At 44.6% G+C, this 16,284-nt stretch overlaps 1 protein-coding gene across 2 annotated transcripts in view; it reads left to right on the top strand.

Annotated features, from left to right (window-relative positions):
* The first annotated feature begins 2,031 nt into the window (after positions 1-2,031).
* Positions 2,032-16,284, top strand: part of NECTIN3 (nectin cell adhesion molecule 3) — a 73,019-nt gene continuing 58,766 nt past the window's right edge. Inside the window, exon 1 of one of the 2 annotated variants that reach the window (XM_075168982.1) lies at positions 2,032-2,340. In XM_075168982.1, coding sequence (XP_075025083.1) covers positions 2,106-2,340 — 235 coding nt within the window. In that variant the 5' untranslated portion in view covers positions 2,032-2,105. The remainder of the gene's footprint in view (positions 2,341-16,284) is intronic. The other variant, XM_075168990.1, reaches the window with a different exon arrangement.

The following is a 16,284-nucleotide window of genomic DNA, read 5'->3' on the forward strand; positions in this document are numbered from 1 at the left end:
TATTCAGTGTAGCTGAAGACCGGATGAACACACTATTGTGAGCATCTGATAAACTTAGCCATGCGTAGCTTTGAGACAAACTGCTGTTCATGCCCACCATTGAAGGAAATTATCAAATATTACCCTGTATTGTGGAAAATGTGGGGCTTATATGGAACGTGCTCCCAGCAGATGTCTCAGCAGCTGGTATGGTATATATAGCTATTCAATATTTTCCTTGAAGTTTTGCAAGGATAGTGCATCTGAAATGAAAAAGCACACCTAGATTGTAAAGAAGCAAGGCTCTCAACCCAATTCTTTCAAGCTTCTGTATTTTGCTATCGAAAATCTGACTTGGGGATACATCCACTGACATTGTGCCCACAACACTGACGTTCAGATCAGTGCTGAGATGCAACAAAGAAACTGTATTTCGTAGAAAAGTCACCTTTAATTTTGTGACCTGGTTACAGCCTGCTCTAATTCCGAGACAGCCCTTAGCTGGACTCCTGGGACCTTGGGCAAAGGCATGAATCCCCTCTTCACCTCAAGAGCGGCCACCTTGCCCTGCCACCTTACTTACAGCATCGGTCTCCACCTGCGGCTGGGGCATCACCGCTCCCGGCGGAGCAGCTCTGCCCTCATGGATGGCAGCCTTACCCAGAGCCAAGCTATGTGCTGTGCCACAGCCAAGAATCCCTGCAGGCGTTAGCATGACTGAAACCCTCCCTGCTGCCCCCCAGACCCCCGCAGGCCCCTCTGCGAGGGCTGCACAGGGCCATATTTGGTATTCCTCGGCGATTTCTGCGCAGGGCTCACACTGCTCCCACATGGTTTCAGACCCCTTAGCTCTGCCAGAGTCTGCCTTCCGATACAGTCATCTCTTGCGGGCTTAGGATGGGGTCCGCACCTTTTTGTACCCGCCCGCTCGATGCTCCCCTCAGGCTGCCGAGATGCCTGCACAAGCCACGTTGGGAGGGGCTGTGGAAACGGGTGCCCCTGCCCGGCACCTGGGCGGTGACCGGGTAGCTCATTCCACGCCTCCCACGAGGGGTTTGCCAACGGCAGAGTAAGCGATGAGGGGACAAGGGCGGGAAAGTTTGCCGTTGGTAAAACCAAGGGGCCAAAGCGGAGCGCCCGCTGCCAGCGGCCCAACGGCCCAGCGCAGGGTCCGCTGCCTCCCGGCCCCGCAGCGGGCCAGCCCCCGTGGAGGAGGAAACGGCCCGTCCCGCCGAGGAGGGAGCCGCGCCGGCCGGCCCCCCGCGCCCCCGGGGAAGCCCGGGAGCGGCCCTGACCGACCCCCCCGGCGGCCGGCCGAACGGGAACGCCCGTGACCGCGCCCGGCGCCTGGCGGAGCGGGCTGCGGCGAGCTCCTGCCGTAACCCGGGGAACCCCGCCCGGGGCATGCGCTGCTGACCAGACCCCAGGCCGCGCGGCTCCCCTCTCCCGCCGGCTCCCCCTTGCCTCAGCGGGGCCCGCGGCCGCCGTGCGCCGGACAGCGGCTGGGAGGACGCGTGGCGGAGCCTCCCTTCCCCGCAGGGGCGAAGCGGGCCGGGAGAGCTGGAGGAGGCCGGGGAGGCTGCCGGGGAAGGCGGGAGACGCGAGGGGCAGCGGGCGGGCGCGGGGGGCGGGCGGTGAGTCAGGCCGGGCCGCCGGGGAGCGCGGCGCCCCCGACCACGCTCGGGGCGGTGGCGGGCGGGGCGGGGGGAGGGGGCGGGGCGGGACGTACCAACAGCCCCCCGGGGGAGGACACCGTGGCACCCCCTCCCACCAGCTGCCCGCGCCGCCCGCCTTGCCAAGGGGAACCCCCCCGGTGCGCGGGCGCGTCTGCGAGTCCACAGAGCGGGCCGGGAGAGGCGGGGGACGAGGCGACTTGCCCCGGGGCGGGTGGAAAAGGGGGGGTGGGTGGTTGGAGGTCGAGGTAGACGCGCACGGCACACGCCTCTCTCTCCCCCCCTCCCCGCGGCGGGGTGGTGTGGCCCGCTCTGAGGAGGGCGGGGAGCGGCGCGCAGCGCCTCCCTGCTCAGTGACACACGCACCCGGTGCGGGGAGGCGGTGGCTGGTCGGGGAGCGGGAGCGAGCGACCGAGCGTCGTAGCGGCGGCGACTGGGAGCCGAGCCCGGAGCATGGCAGGGGCTGAAGCCGCTGCGGAGGCTGCCGCTGGTTTCCCCCCTTCGCCGGCTCCTCCCGCCCGCCGGGAACTTTTTCCAGCGGCCGGCGGCGGTGCCTCCCCCCGGTGGTGGTGGTGGTGGCAGCGGCGGAGGCGGCAGCAGCAGCAGCGGCGGCGGCGGCTCCGCTCGGCGGTGCCTGCCGGGCCGGGGCTGGGGCTGCTGGGGCTGGTTTTCTCTCGCTTCTGCTGCAGTAAGTGAAACTTTTTCCCGTTGGCGGCTGGGGCAGGGCGAGGGGGCGGGTGGAGGAGGAGAGAAACCCGAGCCGCGGCAGCGCCGGGGGATTCGGCCGAGTTGGGGGAAACTTTGTGTGCGCGCCCGGCGGGGCGGGGTGGCGGTTGCCTGCGGCCGCCCTGCGGACGGGGAAGGCGGGCGGGACGTGGCCGGGATCGCGGAAGGTTCCCCCGGCAGCGACCGGGGAGGAGGTGGGCGAGGAGAGGGTCGGAGCCGGAGCCTTCACCGCGCCGGGGAGACCCCCAGGCGCTTTCCCCCGCCTTCTCCCCGAGAAACCCCCCGCTAGCGCCGCCGCCGGCCTCGCCGGTAGGAGAGGGTGCCGGGCGTCCCGGGAGGCCGCGGCGGGCCGGGCCGTGGTGCTGGCCGTTGGGTTCACTTGCCGCGGCGGGAACCGTTACTCGCGCGAGCGCGGGGGGCCGCGGGCGGGAGCCGCTTCGCCGTGCGCCTCCGCGAAGTTTCTGCGGCGGTCGGCACCGCGGCGCCCGGCTGGGGCGGCCGCAGCCCGGGGCGGGGCAGCGGGGGAAGTTAATCCGTCGCTGGTCCGGTGGCCGGGCTGGGGCTTTCCCCCGGCGGGCGGCAGGTTATCGTCCGTAATTCCCGTCCTGAACGGCGGGCTTTCGCTTGTTTGCGGAAATTCAGGGCTCTAGCCAGTGGGAAGGACAGAAGGGTGGGTCTTCGTGTTCTCCGGGAGTACTTCGGGCGAGGAAGAGTACGCTCTTCGCTTCTGCTGCTGTTGGCTTCCATCCTCGTTTCCTCTTAATTAGGGTGAAATCGGTGCTAGTTACTGTAGGCTTATGGTTTTAGATCGCTTATCTCTTCTTGTGGGAATGGATGCGTGTACTCTGCATCACCCTCGTCTCGGGCGGCTGCTAGCGGGGCACTGCGGTGCGGGGCCCCGTGCGGCTTGACGTGACCGCTCGTAGGAAAATACCAGTACCATCAACCCCCTCTCCCGCTTTTTGCTGTGGAAAACAAGCAAGCGACGTAGCAGTTGGAAACTAAATCAGAACAGGATTTTTTTTTTTTTTTCCTCTGCGTACAATGTAGTGTGCGTAGTGTCATTTTCACAGCAGTGGAAGATGAGGAAAAAAAAGTGGACTTGAGCAAAAGCACATCGAAAACCATCATCCTGCTGTTGTATTCCCAATGCAGTAATGAGTAGTTGGCAAGGATATTTTATTATAGGATACACCGTGTCCTTTCCCTCTTGAAGGAAGGAAGAACAAGTTAGCGGAGATAGTCTCTGGAGGCTCATGTGATAAAAATACTGTGAGGAACTTGCAAGCCGTGCCACCATAAAGCAGTTGTGTAGTATCTGAGAAATGATTTTTCAGGGAGGGAGTTGAGGCTCTACTGCTGTAAGATTGTGCTCTTGCATGTAATAGTCTCCCCCCTCTGGCAATGATGTAGCTCTAAGAAAAGATGATTATTACTAATTTAAGCATAAACATGCATTTGCTGAAAGAGAACTCTGTTAAATTCTAGCTGTCCGTAAACAAAGGCAGAAGGGAGGGTCTAAACATAGGGTTTATTTCAGAAGAGGAAAAGTAGTTCACCGTCATTCCTTGCTCTGATGGTGAGCCTGTCACTGTTTCTATTTACTGAGAGCTGGTGTGCTCACATAAATTTTGTTGAGAGGACAGATTTGGTCCTAGCAAAGATGAATAACAACGGCAATACTTGTTACAGCACAAGAGTTCTGTGGGAGTAGGTGACTGTCTCCTGTCCTGAGCCAGAGATTACTGGGATGCTTCTTTAGAGAAGATTAACTATATGTTAGTGAAGGAGTCTAAAAATTGAATTGGTTATGCAGAAATTTTTCTGTGTTGTATAGAGTATGTCCTGGCTACAGGATTAAGTGTCTAAATTGACGACATACTTATTTTTTTTAATAGATCATCAGCTATTAAACTAAGTTGCTCTTGAAATAACCGAAACAAGATCTATTGCCTTCTTGCATGTTCTTTAGAGCTACTTGGCTGAATGTTTTAAAAAGTGTTAAAGACCTCTTGTTCTCTTCCTCTTTAAAATACATCCAACAGTTTAATTTCCCACACATAAAACTTTAGAGATCTTAGTTGATGACAAACACTTATTAGACAGTATTTGGCTTTATTGGTGGTAAATCAACTAAATGTGGAAGGCACCACATTTCAAAACCTTAAGGCTTGAAGACTTAGTTTTCACAGGGCTTGCAAACTTTTGGCACTAGCAGTTTTTTCCCCGCCCTTTGTTTGGGGTGATTTCTGCTCTTTTGCGATTAAAAAGGTGAAGTTGCAGACTTGACATAGCCTTGCCAAGCTATTTTTACATGTAAATGTGAAAATAATAGTAACAATGAACTTAAGAGCATCTGTGTGCCATGTCATGCGGTGGCTTACTATTTTAGTCTTGATGAGTGTAATTCAGATGTCAGTCTTCCCAGATTCCTTTTGGCGTATGTGAACTTGACTGATAACGCTTCAGAACATCTGCCAAAAGTGGGAATATTGTGTTGAAATAATGTTCTTTTTCAAGCACAAAGTTCTGAAGTGTAATCTGTGGATAAAAGAGGAAACTTAAGAAACTGCTAGTGACTTTTGGACTGTGAGGTAAGAAGCAGGGAAAGATGTTTTTTTGTCAACATCTTAGGTTTTAGATTACTTTTTTTGACCCTGAAATTTCCCATAATTGTTTTCCTTATCTCTGTAACTGTCACAGGTGAATGTGAAGGAAAAATAATGTAATGATTGTAGCTTTTAAGAGTGCTCATAAATACATTTTGAGCATGGTTAGAAGTTGGTGGAACCTGAAGCTGCTGATTACTTTTGGTCACCATACTTCCTACTGGTTGGTCAATTCTGATAACGCTAGCAAAAGGAAGAATTGAAAACAGCACCACAAAAAAGAACCCTAGTAGAAAAACTTCAGTATAAAATCAAATCAGCTTTTATGCAATCATTTTGACTGGAAATGACAGCTGGAAATGATGATTTATTTGATCTATAATTCCTCAGAGAAATATTACCAAAAAAACCCCAATACTCAAACCAGAAAGCTGAAGGGGGAAGGAAAAGAGAAAATATATATGGAATCTGAAATAACAGTAACTTTCGGATTTTTGAATAAAAATAGACCTATTTAATAAATAGTGCTCTTTTTAGGAAAGCGAGACTATCAGGTTCGGCTTACATGTACAGGTAATTCTTCCACTTCTCAGTTGAACAGTGTGTGATGCAATGAAGTATGTACTAAACTTATATGATCAAATTTAGTGTAGCTTTGAACTAGGGGAGATGTATGGCATCTGTAAGAAACATTATCATAACTTTTAATCTATAAAATAACTTAGCATATATTGTGGCAAATATTTTTAAGCTATGCTGTATATGAGGACCTGTATGCTACTAAGTAATGAATTCCTTGTAATTTCAGTGCCTCGTTAGTTTGCACACAGTGGTAAGTTTTTTCCAAAGTTTTTTGGAATGTAAGCATGGATTAAAAACTAAGCAAAATTGTAAAGTAAGGTGAATAGAAAGGAAAAATGTACAAGATGCATTTTTCAGGGATTTTGTTGAGGAAATAAAATTCTTTTTCAGTTTGAATTGTTGGTTATGTTAAGCTTCTCAGTAAGGCTAGAAAAGGAAGTGTTTGTGGGGCATATGTTTTTAAATTCCCATTGATTTTTTTTTTTTCCCCTTAAAGCAGCCTGGAGTATAGAACTCCAGACTCCAGTGGAGCTGTAAGGGTTAGATTATAAAGATGTGGATAAATACAAGTATACAGTGTTCTATATACAAAAATGGAGTTGCAAATAAAAAAAAAGGAAATTCCTAGGTAACTTGACCAGAACAGTCTATTTGACTAGAAACTTTTTTTATGATTTTCAGGTGAAGTCATGACAAAAATATGAGGTCAAGTGACCCAGGTTACTACTGGGGAATGGGAAATTGTGGTAGAGTGTTCAAAAAGACAACAGAATGTATTTTTTCCTCATTGTTTGTAAAAGGCTATGATGATAGTTTAGAAATTAATGTCTGAATATGCATTTATTTTTTTAAAATGATATGGAGAGAAATGCACTTTTAAAAAGGCATTAGGTGAGCCAATACGACAATAGTAAGAGAAGGAGTAGGAATACTATAGAAGGTATTTGAAAAGTTGGAGAGAATGAAATGTTGGTGAATTATGTAGTAGGTAGGGCAGCATATGAAACTGCTGTGTGAAGAAACAGAGCGACTGCACTGGTAGAAATAACAGAGTAATTTCAAATAGAGAGAGATTTAAACCTGGGTTGTTCGATAATTAGCAAAAAAAAGAAGCCCGAAGTTTGTCAAGCCCATACTTCAGGATAACTCAATATAATATGCGGTGTGCTGTTTTGGAACAGTTTTTATCTCTGTTTCATTGTTGTAGGTCTGTTGTGTTCAAGATCACTGTTAAACTGTGGAGCTCAATGTAAAATAAATACAAAATAACAAAATGTAGACACTAACTTATAATTCTTGACTGCTATTTAAATTTTAGACAAGACAGTTTCAATTTATCTGTAGAATTCCATGGAAATAGTACAGGTTGGAGTTGCTCTGAAAGAAGTGGTTATAAAACTTTCATGGACAGGGTGAAAGCAGCTTACCGTAATCATAAATTTTTAGGATGAATAAAAAGCGAGGATGCCAACTAACATTTTGGCTTCTGGTGTGCAATAACTCCCATATATATGGAAGTGAAGTGTAATATTATTTGAGTTGTTACGATCTGAACACTTTGAGTATTATAGAAGAGTTGTGATGGTTGTTTAGCCACTTGTGCAACATAAAGGTTGAACAGTTTCTTGATTTAAACAATGTGTTTCTCTCTTGCCTCCTTAAATAACTTAATCTTATGTCCTGGAATATGAAGATTGTTTGATATTGAACAAAAGAAGGCTCTAGCAGGATTTATTTCTTTTAAGATTACAGAGTCAAGTATCCTGTTTAGAAATATGGTCAAATCTAGGTTGTTCTCTTCACCACCCCCTTTATGTAGCATTGCTCCCAGGATGATACTGGAAAACAAAGGACTGTTCAGTAGCAGGAGAAGCAAAAATATGTTGCCTTTACGGAGCATCCGTACCAGCTGATTACCCTTCAGGTGCTGGTAGTAGAGCTTTTAAGGTATGCAAAATCACAGATGTAAATGCATCTGCTGTGAAAAGGGGAAAGGAATTGGGAGTGTGTTGCTTCAGTAAGAAGTGGGGCTAATGAGTGGAACTCAAAGAAAAATTGAGTTAGAAGCTCTAGAATCAAAAGTCTAAATCTCAATTTTTAGAAGCAAAATCAGTAGTGAATGAAAGTAGGGTAAGAGAAATACAAAACCTGGTATACAAACTGGTAGAAGGTAATTTTTTTAAGTGCCAACTACCTGCAGTGCTGTTAGTAACTGTTGTCCTTTTTTGGTATTGATTCGGTTATCTGTTGGAGAGCAATAAACTTGAAGGGTATTACTTTCCATCCTGTGTTACACCAGGTTGTTGCTGTGGAGGTAGCTTGATCTGCTTGCCCTGTGGCTGAATGCAACTTTGTCCGAACAGAGTTCTTTATCGGAACGTATGGCTACAGCCTGGTTAGATAAGTGTGCAAAGGAGTGAGAGCGCTGAGATTGCTTGTATTGCCTGCTTGCTCTGGAGTCCTGGTACGTTGCCTCTTAAAGATGAGCTGTGTGATGACAAATTACTTTGCTGTAGTGCTGTTTGTGTTTGTACTTGGACTTCTTGTTTCCAACTTCAAATGAGTGTGTTGTATTGAATCAGGATTATTTGAACTTTTTTTTTTATCCTGATGACTGCTATACTGACTGGTATATAGATACTCATGCAGAAGTTCCTGTGAGGAATTTTCTTAGGGACCTGATAATTGGATACTAACTGAATGGCCAGATTTTCTTAGTTATGTGAAGAATAGCTATATATTGCTATAAGAGCAATTATTTAATTATTATTTTGGTATGCCATGTGTTGTTAGCTTTTGTTGTTGTTGTTTGAAGAGGAGGAGTATATGATCTTTAAAGGTACCTTCTAACCTAAAAGTACCTTCAAACCATTCTATGGTTCTATGTGGGGTTTTGTACAGTTTTTTTTGATAGGGTTAGCCTATCTAAACCAAGATTTTTGGAAAGTACTTATTTGAAGGACAGTTGCATTCAGTGCCTCAGAGATCATAACTATTTGAAATGCAGTGATGTATTTTTATTGAGAGGATGGAGAAGATGATGAATTATTGGATTAGGCATGAAATACATTGATCAAGCTTTCTTGTTAGATGTAAAGGGGTCATTAACACTATTCTCTATTAGAAAGCAGATGGATTGCCTCGAAAAGAGTATCGTGTAAGTACGGGAAGAAGTCCCAAGAACAGCTAAGAAAGAAAAGATGGGAATAGCTGAATGTGGATAAAATACAAGGAAACAGATGAGAAGCAATTAAACAGTGAAATGTGCAGTAAAGACAATGTCAAGGAAAGTGATTATTGTGTTTCTGTCTATAAAGTGAGGAGAGATGAAAAAGCTGTTAGGTGAGAGCTTGTCTTACTCCCCTGGATGTGAAAAGGCAGTGAAGGTGTAAAATAGTGGGTTAAAATGAGGTGTAGGTACATATGAGTAAGACTCCTGAGGGGGCTAATGGCCTATATTTACCTTGGTTCTGGAAAAGCTAGGCCAGTGGTTGCTTACTGTACAGTTTAGTACACAGGTTCATGGTGAAGAGCTTCAAGGCATAGCACAACAACTATGCCTTGTAAAAACACCAAACAAACTTTTTTTTTTTATTATGCAATAGATAAATGTTTCAAGAGTTATTCTTCTCATTCTTTTCAGGTAATTAACTTTTAGACTTGGGACTGTTTCAAATGTGAACTCAAAAATTCGTCTTTCTGTCCCTGAGTTACCAAGAGAATAAAATGAGCAGCAAGAATGAAAAACTTCAGAAGTCTTGAAACTTCAGTCTCTGTCTTCTATCCTTTTACCTGTGTTTTCCCAAGTATGGGGAACTGAGCAGGTAAAGGTTAACATCAGCATGTTATCAAGGTCACTATTAGCTCAGGTAGTAAAAGGTAACAATCTTCCAGACTATCCTCTTTAATCACTACAGCATTCTTCTGTTCAATATTTTTGCTGCTTCTCAGTTGTTTTTCAAGTAGTGTACAGAGGTAAAAGCAATTTCAATTTTTTTAATACCTTAAAATAGCATGTTTTCGCATTCTTAACATAAGGCTAGTCAAGTGTAGGTTGTCTTGAGTTGACTGGTGTACTAGGATTACCTGCAGCAGTAGATGGCTCTTGCTGATTTCCCCTCCTGCCCCCTCTCTCATATCAGATTGTCATTATCTGGCATTTAAGATACCTTTGTGTGTCTACAGGGGATCATTGTTTTCTCCTTTTCCATTAGTCAAGGCTGGTATAACATGATAGTTTTTAAACTTGTCCTTAGTATCTTCCTGGGATTAGCTTGAACAGAACAGAATGTTTTCCTTAAGTGACTGTTGTTTTAAATACTTAGAAGGTGCTAATGCTATCGCTGTAATGCAGTGGTGCATGCAGAATTTGAAGTCATTGAAATGGCAATCTCCTGCCAAAAAAACATGCTTGCTTAAAAGGTGAGTAAAGGCTAGTCAAACAGGTCTCCACAGTTGATGTGTGTACAGATGTGTGGAAGAAACAAACTGAGCTAGCTTGATGAAATTAATTACTTTTGGATCTGTTATTTTTACTAGCCCTTGAGTTAGATTACAAATTAGTGTTTGACTTAAATTTTTCTTAATCCTGTTTTGCGTGGGCATTCTTTGCCCACTTCTGTTGCTTTTTTTTTTTACTTGCAATACCACCCATGCTGCATTGGTTAAGCTGAAAACTAATTATTGCTGGGACAAGCATACTTAAGAACAGCCTATTGGATGAAGGGATGCTGGAGATAGAACATGGAACAGTCGAGATTATGTTCAAGTTGGATAACTAGCTTTACTTAATTTCTTTTCAGTGTACATAATCTGTTAGAATAATAGTAAGTGTAGTCAAGCATAAGTTAAATTACATCAAATGCAAGGAACTTCTTCATAATAGCAGAGTAACTGAGGGGACAAAACTTCTGACTTGGGGCAATTTCTTTTCCCAAATTCCTTCTTAAATTTCTCCTACATCACCCGTTGGCCCTTGCCACAATAAAAATATACTTAGTCAACTCTGCTAAAGATTATTACTAGAGGTTGGAGAAGCAAAGATCAAGAGCTGTTAAGCTTAATTCCATTTTTGAACATATTTGTAAACATTGGTAGTATTTGCATTATAAAAACCCACTGGTCTGCCCTTCACCAGTGATGCTACTTCTATGCTTTAAACACTTCGATGCACTTTTGACTTCAGAAGGTAAACTGCCTTGAAACAGAAGTAATGTTGTTGTGACTTAATTAAGGTACTTTAACATTTAAAGAGGCACTATAGATCTAAAGAAATCGACCATGGGAATTTGATGGTTGTGACCATACCATTAATCACTTAGGAGATTTAAAAGCATCCTGTTGAAAGTTTCGATGTGTTGTTGGTAGCTGAGGTAGCATAAAATAGTCGTCCTCTGGTAACTGGCAAGTGCAATATACCCATTTATCCAGGATATCCTGTATAGGAAGAAGTATACTAAGTTCTGCATAGCTGTGTTTCAACAGTTTGAGGTATCAGAGATAGTTCAAGCCTCTGTGTGTAGCTTATATGGCAGGGGGTTGGAACTAGATGATCTTTGAGGTCCCTTCCAACCCAAACCATTCTATGATTCTATATGTATAAGACAACTGTTAAGTTCAATGGCTGTAAAATAGGAAGGGTTTTGACTATAACTAGATTAATTATCACAGCTGATGCATCAGTGTTTTCACATGAACATTTAATAACTTATGTTACCTTCTGACAAATCAGAACGTAATCTGTTGTCAAGAGAGAGTTTTATGTAAGCTTCATGTAAGATCTTTTAAAGATTCTGCTGAGAGTCTTCTTTTAAAGGTTCTACTGAGGGTGTTTTGCCTTACAGAAGGAGGTGAGCACTATGGGACTCCACGGAACTGTTAGTGAAAGTTCCTTTGGTGATGTATTTTGAGAGCTACTCTACAGCTGTGTTTTCCAAGACTCAAGAGGCATGGCTTAGGTGTGATAAATGGATGTGGCTGCAAATAAGGTGAAAACTGAAGTAAGTGAGGAAAAGGAGTTGTGGTGTCTCCACAATTTGAGACTGCTCTGAAAAGAGGTCCTGAATTGATCGCTGTAAGTACATAGGACAAGACTATGGACAAAGGAAGAACAGTGAGTGTTATTAACCTTGAGAGGCTTTTAACAAGGTTTCCTAAAATGTCCTTGTAGCCAAATTGGTGAGATATAGTGTAGGTAAGTGGATTATTGAATGGGTGTAAAATTGTCTACTGCTGGACGCAGAAGGTTCTGATCAGCTGTACAAAGTCTACCTGCAGGCTTGTTACTGGTGGCATACCTTTAAGGGTCAGTGCAGGGGCAGTTTGTCTGCATGTCAACCCTCTTCCAGGTCAGTAATGCACTTTCAGCAAGTTTGTGGATGTTACCAGATTGTGAGGGGCAATTGATGTGCTGGAGACTAGGGCTAATTGAGTGGGATGTCTGCGGGCTGGAGAAATAGCAGAGGCAGAAACCTCGTGAAATTCAACAAAAGCAAATACCAAGTCTTTGTTGGGCGGAATGACCCCATGCAGCAGCATAAATGTGGTCCTAACTGGTTAAGAGCAGCTTTACAGGAAAGAACCTAGGGATCCTTGTGGGTCAGTATGTACCTTTGTGGTGTAAAAGGTGAAGAGCATACCAGGCATGATCAGCCAGTTGAAGGAAGCAATTATTCTCTAGTATTTGGAGCTTGTGAGACTGCATCGGGGGTACTGTGCCCAGTTTTGTGCTCCCAAGTGTAGGGCAGATGCTGAAGGTGTCTGTGGAAGGCCACTAAGATAAGGAGTCAGCAGCACGTGATGTATGAAGAGGGGCTGAGAAGTGAGTTTGTTCAGCTTTCCGAAAAGAAAAGTCTGAAGCGGGGGATCCTAATTGCTGGCTATGACTGTTTAATAGGAGGTGAGAGAGAAAATGAAGACAAGCTCTCCTTAAATATGCACAGGGAAAGGATAACAGGCAACAGACACAAGCTACAACAAGGGAAATTCTGATAACGTGTTAAGCAGTATGTTTTCCCACACAGAATGAAGCAGTGAAACAGGTTGTGGAATCACTGTCCTTGAAAATACTCAGAACCTGACTATGGTATGACCCTGAGCAACCTGATCTGACTTCAAAGTTGGCCCTGCTTTCAGTTGGGGATTGGATTGGATAACCTCCAGAAGTCCCTTTCAGTCTAAATGAGCCTCATTTTGTGCATGGGTAGGCAGGAGCTACTATACTATAGTTGTTAACCCTGGAAGAAAAGTAGAAGTGGTTGGAAGTCTTTTTCTATTAAGATTAAAATGCCCAAGTAAAGTCTGAGGCAAGATTTGCCTATAAAGGAATTGGACTGCTAAAAGCTTACTTTACAGTTGGATCCCATTGTTAACTCCTAATGTAAGTAATAACGTTTAGAGGATCTCTTAAAGAAAAACTTGCCTGTGTGTCTTCTGTTACTTCCATAAGTAGCCAGTAAAACTAGTCCCTTACAGCACAGGGCTGAGTGGCAGTGCGACAAATACTGAAAATGTAGTTTGGCAGTAAATAGAGCAGCTATTATACAGCATTAATATGCTTGGCTATCGGTTACCTAGGCTTACTGTCCTGATGCAGTTCCTGGACAAAAAGGGTTAACTTGCTGGAATAGCTTGCAGTGGAGGGTGGCCTTAAGAGCTAAAAAAAAAAGCCTGCAGTATCAGCAGTGCAGGGGGCAGCAGGCATCCGCATAACTTTGTAATGTAACTGGTAACTCATCGGATCTTGTCATGGACAGCTGAGATTTAGGCATTGTATTTTATGATTTGCTGCTCCTGACAAAATATGTTCATTTTCTCATAAAATCATAGAGTTGTTTAGGTTGGAAAAGACCTTTAAGATCATCAAATCCAACCGTTAACCTAACCTAGACTCCACCAGTAAACCATGTCCCTAAGCACCATGTCTACGTGTCTTTTAAATACCTCCAGGGATGGTGACTCAACCACTTCCCTGGGCAGCCTGTTCTAGTGCTTCACAACCCTTTCAGTGAAGAGATTTTTCCTAATATCCAATGTAAACCTCCCCTGGTGCAACTTGAAGCCATTTCCTCTTGTCCTATTGCTTGTTACTTGGGAGAAGAGACCCACCTCCTTCCAGATAGTTGAGGACAGTGATAAGATCTCCCCTCAGCCTCCTCCTCTCCAGACTAAATAACCCCAGTTCCCTCAGCTGCTTCTCGTAAGACTTGTGCTCTAGACTCTTTACCAGCTCTGTTGTTCTTCTTTGGACACGCTCCAGCACCTCCATGTCTGTCGTGTAGTGAGGGGCCCAAAATTGAACACAGTATTCGAGGCACATACTATATTTCATAGTATGGCTGCAGTTGTTAAATACTGGCAGATAACAGTCAAACTTTACAAGTAATAGAAAATATAAAGTTAATGTTTAGCTGTGAACTTACTTGAGACTTTGCTACTTTATGTAGTGCAAAGTACAACCTCCCTTTTCCTCCCCCAGACCTCAGTTCTTCCTGGAGTAGGTGGTAGGTGGGAAGACAACATACAAAAAGTGGGTGAGTGGCCTGCTTAACGGAATAGGGGCTTTCCTAGGGATTGAAGGTCTTGTTCCTTCATCTGGGACATAGCCCATGTCAGTGTTCCTGACCAGTTTTTAATGGTTTTCTAATTTCGGTGTAGGAGGTACATTGTGGGGGCAGGGAATGCTGAATGCTTACAACTGTTGCTGTACACTTAGCAGAATTTCACATCCTTCCTTAAAATTAATTTCACAAAAAAAACCCAAAACAAAACCCAAAAATCAAACCCCCCAAATAGGTAAAACATGGCTTAGTTCTAGGAAACTTAACTTAAACACGATCACTTTTTATTAGACCTTCTGTTTGAACATAAGGAAGTTAAATAGTAATTGTGAAATCCGGAAATTGATGGTTAATTGTTTCTCGGAGTCCATAGATTAAGGCAAACTTAAGCTATCGTTAATAATGTATGGAGGAGTGGAGTCTGAGAAGTGCAGTGTAGCATGGGAAGAACAGAAAGTACATAGGTGCAGAAAATTAAGTTACTGTATAACAAAATAATTAAGTGCTTCTGTGGTACTGCACATGCCTGTAAATACAGACACGGAAATATGGTAGTTCTTGATTTAGATCTTTATTGCTTCTCATAGCCAGCTGAGTTGACTGCCATTCCAACAAGTGTCCCGTGCAGTCTTACAATTAATATGTAGATTCTGGCTGACCATTGCAGCGTGCTTGTGTAAATTGCAGCTGGCTGGTGTAAATACTGGGAAATACCTGAAGGATCAGGTATTAATGCACAATCACAAAGAATTCAGCAGTTACAGCCCAGCCCAACTACTTTAATACAATGTTACTGACTTGAAGATATCTGCGGTAGGATTCCTTTAGTTGCAGTGTAGGGTTGTAATTTTGCTAGGCACCAAAACCCTTTTGCTACTTTAAAGGAAACTGAGAAAGAAAAACAGTTGTCTTTTTTTAATTTCTGGACCTTTATGTAACTATTAGACCTACTTGAACTAGTGGCAGAAAGACTTGCTTATGAAGATGCCTCAGTCAGCTGTTGCTTTTGGTAACATGCAGGGTCAAATTTTGGTTTGCTAATTCCATAGGTCATGCATTCAGCAGTATCTGCTAGGCCTATCAGCATAGTGGTACCTTGACTGTCTTTCAAAAAGGTGTCAACTGAGAGATGTTATGACAGAGCTTTACTTTTTTTTTTTCCTATTTAAGAAAGCTTATTAACTTCTTGGCTACTAGCTAGTACTGCTGGGAGAGTACCTAAAATTGTAGTCTTAGCACTTTTAATTATCCGATGGAGGACATTAATATTGCTTAGTGGTCTCATCATATGTTTGCACCTAGTTCTGTGCATCTTAATAGTCTCCTGTTTTGTGTGAAGGACCTAGTATTGTTGGAAAGAAAAGAAGGGTGATAGTTACCAGAGAGTTTTCTGTGAGGTTTGGAGGCACCCCAACTGCTGACCTGATTTGATGCCTTGAGATCTTCCCTCTTTCAGGGCCATTGGATCCAGGATGTTATGGAGAGACTAAGTTGGTCTTTCGACTGCTATGTTTTGCATATATCCATATGATCACCAATGATTCTGCCAAGGATAACCCTGAGTGTTATCAAGAGTGACTAAAGAACTCTGAGGGCAAAGGTGAAGGACATGAGTGCAAGCCCACGACCTGGGTTCCTATCCCACTGAGAGAGAAAGACTCAGGTAGGAGTGAGTGCATCTGGCTGTTGCTGAAGGTAGGACTTGGACTTTGACTTTTCTGACCACTCGGCTGTCCTTGCAGAACAAGAACTGCTGAGCCAGAGTCAGGATCTGACAAAGATGGGAGTTTCTTTTCCAATAGCATTGTTAACTTGTGAGGAGGGCTTTAAACTAGGTATGTTGGGATATTCTCAAATTTTTCTGTCTCCTGAAGAGAAGACATGAGGAACAAAAAGAAGTGAGGGAGACATGATGGGAGAGGTTTTTTCCCCTCCCATTGTGAAGGCAGCACAAATGAGGACTGTGCACAACTGCAGACTTACGACCTCATTGGGATTCTGGCAATGTGGTGGGATAGCTTGCATGACTGGAGTAGTGCAGTTAGCTGGATTCATGCCTTTCAAGAAAGGCAAGCTGGGAAAGTGAGAAAGGTAGTGCTCTACAGGAGAGTGGATAGAATGCATGGACCTTTGCTGTTGAGCAGGTGAGAAGCCAGT

This window comes from Calonectris borealis, chromosome 1 (genome assembly GCF_964195595.1).
Source record: "Calonectris borealis chromosome 1, bCalBor7.hap1.2, whole genome shotgun sequence".
Classification (NCBI taxonomy): domain Eukaryota; kingdom Metazoa; phylum Chordata; class Aves; order Procellariiformes; family Procellariidae; genus Calonectris; species Calonectris borealis.